Raw genomic sequence first — 12,837 nt, forward strand, 5'->3', positions numbered from 1 at the left:
ACAATCAAGCACAGCCAACACAACCCACCTGGGAAGGTTAAATTACTTGTACCTGATACAATACCAGATAGAGATCAATTAAAAAAAATACTTTGAAGTAAGAAAGGCTAAGAATTGTATTATGTCAAGGTATGGACATGTTTCAAAAGGCTTCTTGCCCGTGTCACCTGGAGCTGTGCTTCTACACACTCCCTGAACTGTGATGGCAAAACTGAATGGCCCCTAATTCTCAACACCTCCTCAATGTAAGAGTTCTCTGAAGGACACAAAGTCCAGCATCCTGCAGCCCACAAGCTTCTCCGAGAAGGAAGCTGTGTGAATCTGGGCTCCCAGGGGGCTTGGAAAGAGATTGAAACCATGACTCCCAACAAAGGGCACTCCAAACCCTGACCCCAGCAGCATCAGTCTCACGCTTTACAAGCTGGTTGGGGTTGTTTTGCATTCCTCAGGCACACACAGGGAGGGGTTTGTCTTCCCAGCGCTTGCAAAATCCAATTACCCAAGATCTGCAACCAACTTCTTCGATGCTGTGCTCACCACTTGCTTTCTCAGAGATCAGAAACATCTCAGGCAACTTTTAGAGATGCCCAAAGGCAGCTGTGCAAACCTGGGTTTACCATTTCCTTTGGAAAGTATTAAAAACAGACTCGTGCTAACTTAATGAATACAAGGTATTTATTTAAAAGTCCAACAGATACTTTGCTATACAATTCAAACCTTGCAATAATCACAAGTTTCTGTCAGAAATTCACTTCCATGAATATTAATGAAAAAATTAATCTCTGTGGAAAAAATTAAAGTAGACCTGTAATTTTGGTTTTTTTTAACTATACCTTGTGTGCAACCTAAAGATTTTTAGAGAATCATAAGACTGAATGAAAACCTGGTAGTTTAAAAATGCCCTTCTACTGTTCTGTTCTTCATGTGCCTTTTCCCTCTTCCATATCCCTATTAAACATGTCATACCCTCAGTCTTCAGTTCTTCACTATATACTTAAGAAGGGATTCAAACATGCATTTTTCCATGCTGCTGAGCGGCAATATGGATCTTAAAGCCTCTGAAGATGCACAGTAAGGTCAGTTCAATACAGGCCAAGAGGAAAAAGAGGAACTATGAATAGATACTGAGAAGTTAAAGATTCCCAGGTATGTTTGCAAAGGAAAACTGAGCTTTCCAACTGTTTGGATCCTAAGCCACCCTGATAGTCAGGAGCCAGAGCATCCCACTGAGTAAATGGAAATCTGGAAACTTTAAAAGGGGACTACTATAAATACTTTGCTTCCACCTCCTCATACTCCTCCTTGCAAAGAATTTAATGGCATCCAAAACACTCCTGAACAGAACTGAGCAGACACCTGAAGAAGTTTTTATACTCATTTTATTTGCTGAGTTTGGATAGCATGCATCATTTTACAGCACCAGTAGACAAGTCAGTGAAGCACACTGTTCTTAGGAACTTGTACTGTGGAATGTCTCCAGAACCATTACCCTCTCCCCCTCCATTCCAGGACATAACACTAGCTGAAGACAAGACAGACACACATCAGGGCAACTTCCTTATGGCTACAAATACTCATAGCAGCGACTTTTAAAGGAGGGTTTATTCAATCAAGTCATTGCACTTGGGTCATTTATTGCTATAGCGAACAAAGGCCATTAAATAACAAACACCTTTCATTCGTGGCTTTAACTGATTGTCTTGTTCTGTTCATCCTCTGCAAGCTCACACACAGGCACAATTTCTGCAGAGCAACCCCTTCAAAGATTTGTTTCGTGCTCCAATCACAGTGAAGAGCTTGTATAACAAAACTGGGTCCTCCATTAGGCTCAATTCTTGTTTTTCATCACCTGCTTTACAGGTATGAATTCCAGGCAAGAGTTTAGCATCTGACGAGAAGCACATGATTCCTCAATTCATTTGTGATGCACTTGGGCAATTCAAGGTTAAAAGCATTAAGAGTGAATCAGCTTACTAGCAATTTGACTAGCAAATATTGCTCAATACCTGCATAGTATATTGATCAGATTTCAATGAGATTTCATGAACTATTTGGACCAGTAATGGACAAACATTCCCAAACTGACTTTCTGATGTTGGTACTTTATGACACATCAACTGTGGAAGAATCCCACAGTGTGGTATTACTCTCAAGAAGTAACACTTCCATGTCACTTGAAAAAGTGACATACTGAATAATTACTATATTTATGACTATTCCCATGAAAAAAGTTTAATTACTTATTTTATTGGTGAAGTTGCCAAACTATGTGGCATGTTTGTGTCTTTTAAATCATAGCAGACCAAAAGGAGATGAGCTGATTAACAGAACTAATGAATTTGACTGGCTTTCTATAGCTGTATGTTTTTTAATTCTTATCAGACAAAGACAGCAATAAATACCATTGTCTCCCATCACTTTGCATATTATTTGTGTATTATTCTGGTGCAAGTTTTGAGCCCAGGGGTTAAAGATAATGGTAATCCACAAGATCTCAACTTCTTTTCCATAAAGACACCATCTTGGACACCTGCACCACGATGTCAAAACAATTGTTCCAATCACTCACTAAAATACAAAGATGTTACTAAGCGTAGAGGTACGCAATATACTGAGAAAGTTTATGGCATAAATATATAAATATTGAGAGCTTCTGAGAGTATCAAAGTTCCAAAGGGATTTATTTGGAGATATATTATAAACAAAACCTGACTATTGTAAAAACAGATCAGGATGCATACTTGAACCACTACAAAGACTGATGACTTTAGAGACACAGAAGTACAGATGCTGTGACTTAAGCTTTACTCTTTCATGCTGTACACTGTAATATTTTAGGCACAACAGGTTAAGACAAGACTGGACTCTCGCTTTGTTTCTGTATTCCTTGCATTTTGTGGTTTAACAGTTAATTTTGTCATGATTCCATGATTCAGTCTTAAATCCCTTTTTAATCCAATAGTGCAAGTGACAAACCGTTCTGCTGAACTATTCGGATTAGATCATTCCATCTTTCTACAATGCATAGGAGTTTCACCTGCTTCATTGCACTAACAAATTCCTATCTCATTACTCAACTTATGAACAGCATGGTATTAATATTCTCACTGCAGACAGGCACAACAGCATAACCCTGGGTAAGACTGCCAAAATTATACAAATATCATAAATTCCCTTTTTTTGCATGTAGGGGAAAAGTAGTGACTACAATTACGATACAGTTATTCCATCCCTTCCAACAGACTATTTTACAGATTAGTTGCAAAGACAGATCACCTTATTTATAGTATAGATCTCTTTAAAAATTAAGCTACAGGTATTCAATAAAAATCTATTAAGAATTCCTTCTCCTTTCTATACAGATTCAGTAGTATTTTCAAGCAAACCAAAAAAAATAAGGTCTGCAATTCCAGCACAGTAAGAAATAAGGCCTCTTTTATATTGGCAAAAAAATTACACCATTATTCTTTTTTGTTTTCTTATCTCTCTGAATATAAGACTATATTCCTTTTTTTTTTACTATATTTTTTCTTTAGAAACACCAGCATCCATTATAATGAAATAAGAGTCAGTTCTCCTTGTGTTCAGCTTTGAATTCCTGGCGAGTTAAAAACATTGAGTCCATAGCTGTCTCATGTAGACATCACTGCTTTCTTCAATTTTTCTATTTCAAGCTGAAAAAATGGACATTTTGAAAAGAAAGTCAGTATTAATGTTCCTATAAAATCTTCAGAGCTTTCACCAAAGTTATAACCTTTACATTTCAAAGACACTTAATATTGCACCATAGAAGCATCTGACAGCTCAGTATTTACAACTGATTTTGTATCAATGTATTGCTAAATAAACAAGAACTTTAAATGATTAAAAATTTGACAACAGTTCTGGTAATTTTTTTTTTTTTTTTAAATTAAAATCTGTCTTATAAATCAGTTTATCTGCATAAACTGTCTCTGAAAAAAGAAGTCAAAGGTGGGTTATGGAATCACCTGACATGTAATGCTGCACCATCACCTGATAGAGTGACTTCCTAAAACAGCCTTTCATGCAAAACTCTGCCTGGATTAAATTTGTATTTCTTGAAATGGATTTGGAGGACACCTGGAGTTACATCCTCTTCATCTTCTCTGCATGTTTGAAGGCTTCTTCACTGATTGTTTTAGAGTCACATTAAAAAGAGACTCACCAGAAGTTTCTCTCATGTGTCTCAAGTAGCTTTGTAGCCAGCAAGGTGTACCATGGCAAAAATAAAATGCCCTCTTGTACCAGACTGAAATAATTTCCTACAATGAGCTCATCCTAGGAACTACTTAATGGCATCATATTGCACTGCAGGTAGTGCTCTTTATCAGTAAATTGAGGAGTGGTGTTCATTCATAAGGAAATTTTTCAGATGCATTCTGTTCTTTTGGCAAGTCATCCACACTTAATATTTAAACAATTAATCAAAAATTTAGAGAAGTTTACTTTTGCCCTGTTTTTCTTTTGATTACCTAAATTAAATAAGTCTTTCAATCTTATAAATGTAAAGTATTAACTGTCTCTCTTGGAACTTGTCCAGTTGGACATATTTCTAACAAAGAGCAGAATCCAGCAATACTAAACTGAACTCCCATCCCAGCACCCACACTGATTGTTACAAATAATATTCCAGAAAAGAAAGCTGAACTTGGATCTTCTTTATACATCCAAATACCTCATGAGGCATTCATTCAATCACAAAATAAAACAGCAACACAAAAAGAGACTGAACAGGTTTGTTAAGACTTTCTTGTGACATAAAAAAATCCCAGAACAAAGCCTACACACCCCTAACCTCCCCACGCCCTCCCAAAGAAATGACGTTACCTCCAGATTGCTTCGCAACTGCTTCTCTTCTTCCAAATCCTTCTTTAGTTTTTCCAGTTCTCTCCTGATAGTAGTTAAGTTAGAAACAGAAGTTAGAAGGGGAGAAAGAAACTTCACATTACTGAAGACAAGGATGCACAGGCCTTGTTTAAATTTTACAAGTAGGATTCACAAAACAAGTCCTATACCCCACCAGTGAATTGTTACTCACATCTGTTAGACCACAAATATCCACCATCACTCAACACTTTTTACCTACTGCTATTCACCTATCCCTAGTTTTTAGTCCCAGTTTTAAGGAGGCTACTTAAAAGTTTGTGCTGTTATTTAAAATTTAAAGTTGAATTCAAGCTAAAATAACCTAAAATAACCTGACTAATTCTACACAGAGAATAAATTACTTAGAATTTAAGGTTCCTACCAGTCATGTCAATACTACAAGTACTTGTGCACAGTGTTACACAAGGCCTGCACATGTGCTTTACCACAAAAAATTAACTACTTTTCCTTACAATGAAAGCACAGACTGTTTAAGAAAAACTTTCAAAAAGATGATGTAATGGATGCAGGAGAGCAAAGTAGGAAGGAAAAAATGTGTACAAATTCCAAAAATTCTCTGACATCAAATTTGTATGTATATAGAACATTTAGTAGGATCAATTTCAATAGAAAATATCTGAATACATCAATTTATTAATTTGTATTAATGTGTTATTAGCACAGAATAGCTTTCTAATTTTAAAGTTTGGCATTGAAGACATTTATAATCTGCCTATATAACCCTTTGCAGATTGACAAAGGAAATACTTACCCATGCTCTTTCCTCAGTGCGTCTACTAAACTCATCAAATCGTTAATCTGAGTCCTGAGCTCTTCCACGGAATGTTTTTCATCCTCTGTTTCTCCTTTAAGTTGGAGGTCTCCAGGTAAAAAGTCGAGTATGACAGAACTTGGTCTCTGAGATGAAGGTGGAATCACTGGGCTAAATGCAGATGGCTAAAAACATAAATCAGTAGAAAGGTAAGAAGTGAAATCTTTATGAACTGAATGCTTACAGCACACAGGTTGTACAGAGCTCTTAATTAAGGATTTACCCGAGGTTCCTGTAGTCACTTAAAAAAGTACTTTCACTGCAGTCCTCTACACTTAATAGGTGATTTAATGGATCCCACTGAATCATTATAAACAAACTTTTGTGCACTTTGCTGATCTGATCAGTTGGTCTGTCTGTCTGGACATCACTATTCACCTATCCCTAACTCTTAATCCCAGTTTTAAGGAGGCTAATTAAAAGTTTGTGGTGTTATTTAAAACTTAAAGTTCAATTCAAGCTAAAATAACTGGAACGTACTTGGGAAATACCACCTGATAAAGCAGTTCTCATCAGAATTTATGCACTTTTTAAGTATAAATGAACTTCAATATTAAATTTCTCACTCTGAACTTTATATTAAATGACTCAGCTCACTTGCACTTAAATACAAGCACAGGCACTCAGATGGTTGCATGAACCTGTACTGGAAATGCAAAGAGGATGACCAGAACACCAAGCTGCCTGGTATCCTCTGGCTCCTTGGTAGCACCGTACCTTCTTTGTTTCAACTGGCTTTGGTTTGGCACTTTCTTCTTCTTTCTGCACCTTCAAATTTTTTTCTGGACCCACATTCTGACTTGCCTGGTAAACCATTCATAAGAAATGAAAAAGTTTTCAGAATTAACAAAAAACAAAAACAAAAACAAAAAACAAAAAACAAAAAAAAAAAAAAAAAAAAAAAAAAAAAAAAAAAAACCACAACCAAACAAAGAAAAACAAAAACAACAAAAAAAAAAGCCCAACAAAACTCAAAAGTAAATTATAAAAAACTTTCACATGTTTCTAAAAATGTAATAGTAAAGGGGAATACCAAGTAATTAAACTTAAATTGCTACACTAGCAGAGTTTTCTGTCCCTGTCAGAACTTTCCTTCCCCACATTCAGCTGAACTTAAATCAAACACAGGAATCTTGGGCAGGATTTTCAGGCCTATTTGCCATACTTAAGTCTGTGATGCTTTTTGGGAGCTTCCATAAAAAACAAATGGGCAGTAAGTGTAGATGGTTACTGGCATGACTAACCATACAACATCCAGTGACAAGAACTGATTTCAAGGACTTTGCACCACCTGCTTCTCACTGTCTGCCAATCCCACTTCAGCACTAAGATCACAAGCCCCACGTTACAGCAGCATTACATTACAAACTTATAGTGGCCAATTGTCAAAGTCACTAACGACACTTTCAGATCTCTGTGTGTGTACAACACCTATTTCACCATCAGTGAGGCCAGGAGGGCTGAGCATTTCCTGCAGCAACACCCCATGGAACAGAAACACTCCTTCAGCTGCAACACAGCTCCAGTTATTTCTCCTACATTCACTTCCCTGCTGAGAATGGATCTCCCTTCAAACAAAAGCTACAGGAACTGAACCCCTGCAGCATTTTGCTCTCAGATAAATGGCTCACAAGACTGTTCCCCAGTGCAGTCCTGTTTCCTGGGAAGCCAGTTTTTAGTTCCCTACTAGAACAGCCCCAAAATACTCACAGGACTACTGCTATTGAAACGGGAAGGCAGCCTCCTACCAGGCATCTTGGGCCGGTTCGCAGTCGGGTGTGACAGATTATCTGAGGTAGATATTACATCATCAAAGCTTAACAGATCTACAAAAAGATGAAAACAGAGACCACCATCAAGGCCAGAAGGTTTTGCTGTATTCTTTTTATCACTTTTTTTTTTTTTTAGCTTGAGAGACAAAAAAAGAATTATCAGAATTCTTATTGTTTTGAGGATTTTCAGCACATACAATACATGAGGTATCTGAAACAACTGCATGACTTTGACATATCTGGGAAACTATTTTCCCCCTTGAAAAAAAAATAAGAGTTAATTCTACTAGTACTTGAATTCAAGTTAATTGGTGTGAACAGAAGAAATGCTCTAGCAACATGGCAGCATCTGCAGAAAATACATTCATGACTTTTTCTGACAGTAGTTTTTTCTGCCATATTCAACTACTTGAGAGAGTATTTTCTTGTTGTCAAACTTTCATGAAAAGCATGAAAATGCAAATTTAATGACCAAGACAAAAATAAAAGCAAAATGGCAAAGGACATATTGGTGTAGTCCACACGGTGAAAGCTAACAAGACATTAACTACACCTATGTTTGTGCAGGGTAGCTTTTTCATGTTTAGTATCTAAAGATAATACACAACTTCATAAAGTCTTCAATAAAACACTTCAAAACTCCACTCTTGTACTTTATTCACTCACACAGATCTCTTTGCTCATTAGGCTCTTTATGCTCACACCTCTAGGTAAACTCTCTCGACCAGCAAAAATTCTTTACATCCTCTGGGAACAGGCAACTCCAGGAAAGAAGTTGATAATAGGAAGAACTGACCACAGCTAGTCTCAGTAACAGAAGTATTTCACCTAAGTAACAACAGGACTTAGCCTTTTCTCCACAAAAATAAATATACTTACCTGGCAATAGATGTTTAGTGAGACTGAGTAGTGTTTTTTATTTAAGCATTGACATAAGATTACAGTTACTATACATAATTTACAACCCAAATTCATCGTTTATTCTATAATCTGTAACTAAAATGCCACACAGTATTTACTACAGGCACCATAAACAACATTCAAGATTCTTCGATTTTATTTTTTTTTTCATAACCTCTGATTCTTACTTGACACTATGATTTAGCAAACAGAACCTAGAACATCTCGTTTCCTACGTTCCCATTAAGGGTCAGATAAGAAAAAAGCCTTGGGTACACTGCGCCAGACAATTCATATCCCATCAGTGTCTGGATGTCTTAAAATATCTGATTAATACAAGTTTTACTCACACTTTGTCAAAGCTAATTTATACCTGTAGGTACTAAGTTTTCCACTGAATGTTTTAATTGACTTTAATGTTTTCTCTGCATTAACACCCTTGAAGGCCTTAGAACATTCAGCTCCTTTGGACAGCCCTGATCAGACCTACTTCATGACCCATTCCTTTATAGCACTGTCACCAATCAGTTTTGCTGCTTTTTACTTCTATTCAAGAGAATGTCAAGACAGTCTTTTGCAAACATGCAATCACACCTGCAATTAAACAAGCAGGGGAGGGAAAAAAAAAAAAGAAGGAAGAAACAGAAGAGTGATGAATGGCAAGCGGCTGACGGAAAAGAGGATGAGGGAGAAATAAATGAGAAGGGATTTCTGTTCTAGTCTGTGCCAATAAAATATTTTATTTAATACACTGCAAGCAACAGTGACCACGGGCTCATCTTTATGGTCTTTACTCAATTATTAGTAATCCCAGAGTACGAAGCTGTCAGTCACAGAGTGGTTTAGGCTGAAAGGACCTTAAAGATCACCCCGTTCAAGCCCCTGCCATGGGCAGGGACACCTTCCACTAGACCAGGTTGCCAAAGTGCAAATTAGGATTTATTTTAGTTAGGTATCATATAAAAGGTAACAAGAAAAACTTTTGTGCTTTTTTTCCCCTCATCTCACTAATTTCTGACTTTAAATGATCCTTCTTTTGTCATTCCACAGAAATGACAAATCATTTTGCAAGAAACTTAAGTAAGAATTAGAAATTTAGTTGCTATTATGACTGTACTGCCAGTCTTGTCTCCATGAAGAGTAAACATCAGGAATATTAAAAATATTGAGAAAAATGTAAAGTTTGAAAAAAAAATCACAATATTTGACAATGCATGAAGACTGCTATAACCCTGAACTGTGTACTATTTAAATATAGATGATGGGATGCTACAAAAGCCAAGGACTTTTTCAATATTTCTAAGAGCTTCTAAAGGAATTTGTTACATCTAAGAGAATTGCCCAACATTAAGATTTTGTCAGCAGATTCCAGAGGGAATTCTGACTGTACTTGCATTTTTGTTTTTACTTTTTCAATTTATTGCTTTGGTATAGGGAAGAAATTAAAACACAGGTTGGTGGAGATTGGGGTTTGAGCTTTTTGGTGGTGGTGGTAGGTTGATTGGTTTTACTGCAGGCTTAGGGGGTTTATTTGATTGCTCTTCTTTTTAAACACCATTTTTAGTTATTTTAGAGAAAATTCAACCAATAAACCATTAAACTAATAGAGATATTGATGAAATCCATTGAAAGTTCACAGTCTACACTCATTTCAATCAATAAAATTATTTATCAAGTAAATTCTTATAGACAGCCTGTGAGCAATTGCTAAAGAAAATCCCATCATAGTGCCAAAAGAGCAATACCACACATCGGGAGATAATCTGGGCCAAAAAAAGAACTTTATGACTGAGCAAGAGCACCTTTCTAAGAAGATGAGCTAAGCCTAAAGTTACATATGATGGACTATTAGACTACTCTTCTACAAGCTTACCGTGGATCCACCACAGAGCTGTTAGGAGCTTTGACAGGTACAATTAATGAGAGGCTTTGTTAAGATTTGTGAATGCTTCACATATTCATAGCAGCTTGTCTCAAAAAGCCTTCACAAAAAGAAGCAAAGCTGAAGGGTGGCTAAAGAAATTATGGTTTCACCATCTCATGTGGGTGGGGTTTAAATACCCATGATACAAGTGAAACTTATCCAATATGTTAGATAAGAACTCACAATAATCTGTGGAGTAAAAAGTTGGCACCTTTTCTCTTATTATTCATCTTGCTGAGATTTTCCCCCAAAAAATCAGGTGATAGCTACAAGCTATAAAATATTTAAGTGCCCAAAAGCTTCATGATTATGTTCTTTGTGTGTACAGAATGATAAAGCCATTCAACCTACATACACCAGACGTGCTAAAGGTACTGAACACATTTCACTACAAACAAACACTAAAGTTTGGTTTATCAATAGCTCAACTATAAATTTTTTCTTACTTTTAGTCCCCACCAGCTCCTTAATGGAAAAGCCTACTTAAAGTAACTCCTTTAACAGCTAAGGAAAACAGGCATTCAAACAAACAAAAAAAAAGTGCATTTTTAATAGAAACCCCAAAATTTTAGTACCAATAATTGCAACTGAAAACCATGCTCACGATGTTAAGAAGAGGATATGTGTATGGAATAAAGCATTTGGATTTCCTTAGAGATTGTTATCTTACCAAAATGGAGAAGGGTAGGGTAATTTCCTGACACGTAAGAAGGGAAACATGGCAAACAGGATAGGAAACAAAATCTGGAAAGAAAAGTCAAGGAGAGGAATGTCTAGAAAAAGATTCTGAACAAAAAAAATTATTTTACAAAGCAGGAAAAAGAAACATTTGTAGAAGAAACAGAATTGCTTTACATGTTCAGCATGCCAGTATTACAGCTTTAGTCTTACAGTACTTGATTCTAGTTAAACAGAGAAACATTTATGCAATTTTTCAAAAAAAACTTCAAGAGCAGTTATTTCAATGTGATTAATGTTTCTAAATGGTTCTGATTATTTGTCCTTATCTGATGGCTGGTTACATAATTTTGGCATGGGGTGGGTTGGTTTTTTTCATTACAGAATATTTACAGCTTCTTATGCTAAACTGAAAGTGGCTCAATCTAAATCTCACTTCAGGGTCAAATTAAGTTGCAAAATCCAGGACCCATATTTTTTTTTAAAAAATAAACTATTTCCTAAAAATTAATGTACTTCAGGATCATAATCTGAAGAAGGGGGAAGAAATAAAAAAATAAAGACTGGTAAAGCAGTTTGCCAGCCCCAGCCAACAGTTTTCCCCCATCTTTTATTAACACCTATCCTAGTTATTGTAAGGTTAAACAGCCTTAAATGTTATATAGGGACCCAACATCTTTTTTTTTGTAGTTTTACATAGCCTTGGCTGCACAGGGTATTATGTCTTTAGCAGCACAGTGTGCAGGGAATTAGAGCATGAGATTCATTACATTTTACCGGCAGGAGTTTGGATCAGTCCCTTTTCACAAGAGCACTAAGAGTGACTTACACAGATTGTTTTAAGGAATATCAGTTTGACAAAACAGAGGATTTCTGGAACTTTCCTTCAATTGCAACTCCTTGACCCTTCTCAGTGCTGCAGCCCCACATGAACTGCCTGAGCCTCCTTTGCCTGGTGTGCACCAAACACAACTGAACAAACCTCACCCATGAGCCCATTGTGACCACTGTGCCCTGCCCCATGTAGGTATTAAAATCTTTAATTCCTCCATAAGCCTGTAAAAACTTATGTTAGCAAAAAAAAAAAAAAAATCACAGATTTGTTTTTCCTCAATCTGTGTAAAATTATTCTTTTTCTATCACAGAATATTCCGATTTGTAGTATATACATGAATACCTGACAGCACAGGTACTATGTTGCCAAGCTGGTTATTAAAGACGTCAAGGTAACTAAAAAATAATAATAATAAAAAAATTCCAGTTGTTTTCATAGGGAGTTTTTTCTGAGGTTAAATGATGCTGTGCTATAAAGTAACATATCTGGCACAACCCTAGAGATAATCATAGAATTCATTATACTAGCTAGAAAGCTGATAATCATGGAATGGCTTCAGTTGCAAGGGAACTTTAAGATCTTCCCCTTCCACTATCCCAGTTTGCTCCAAGCCCTGTCCAACCTGGCCTTGGACACTTCCAGGGATGGGGCAGCCACAGCTCCTCTGGAAAACCTGTGCCAGGGCCTCACCCCACCTTTATATTAAAGAATTTATTTCTACTATCTAATCTGAGTAGTAAAACTTCTATATTAAAGACATACATGAATTAACCCTTCCTCATATAAAGCATTTACACTTAAAAGACATATTTTATCATGCTCAATGAAAAAAAAAAAGTCTGTAGTATTCTTCTCTATTCCTAAACTGCTTCAGTTCTTTTACTGTATTATTTTTACCTTCTAGATGAATTTACTATACTTTGGACCAACTATTCTACAACTAGAATATCATAATTTGCATTTAAAATAAATATATTTATAGTATTTTCAAATTTATTATTACTAAAAT

The 12,837-nt window shown here is 36.2% G+C and overlaps 1 protein-coding gene and 1 long non-coding RNA gene across 3 annotated transcripts in view; one reads left to right on the forward strand and one right to left on the reverse strand.

Annotated features, from left to right (window-relative positions):
* The window catches only part of LOC310906932, a 226,187-nt gene that overhangs the window by 24,141 nt on the left and 189,209 nt on the right, over positions 1-12,837 (forward strand). The window lies entirely within an intron of this gene.
* CD2AP (CD2 associated protein) overlaps positions 1,363-12,837 on the reverse strand; it is a 76,766-nt gene continuing 65,291 nt past the window's right edge. For both annotated transcript variants that reach the window (XM_083857203.1, XM_083857204.1), the window contains 5 exons: positions 7,430-7,545; positions 6,437-6,523; positions 5,660-5,844; positions 4,849-4,912; positions 1,363-3,674 (listed from right to left, as the gene is read on the reverse strand). In XM_083857203.1, the coding sequence (XP_083713329.1) occupies positions 3,633-3,674; positions 4,849-4,912; positions 5,660-5,844; positions 6,437-6,523; positions 7,430-7,545 (494 nt within the window). In that variant the 3' untranslated portion in view covers positions 1,363-3,632. The remainder of the gene's footprint in view (positions 3,675-4,848; positions 4,913-5,659; positions 5,845-6,436; positions 6,524-7,429; positions 7,546-12,837) is intronic.

Source organism: Zosterops lateralis, assembly GCF_965231275.1.
Source record: "Zosterops lateralis genome assembly, chromosome: 3".
Taxonomy (NCBI): Eukaryota; Metazoa; Chordata; class Aves; order Passeriformes; family Zosteropidae; genus Zosterops; species Zosterops lateralis.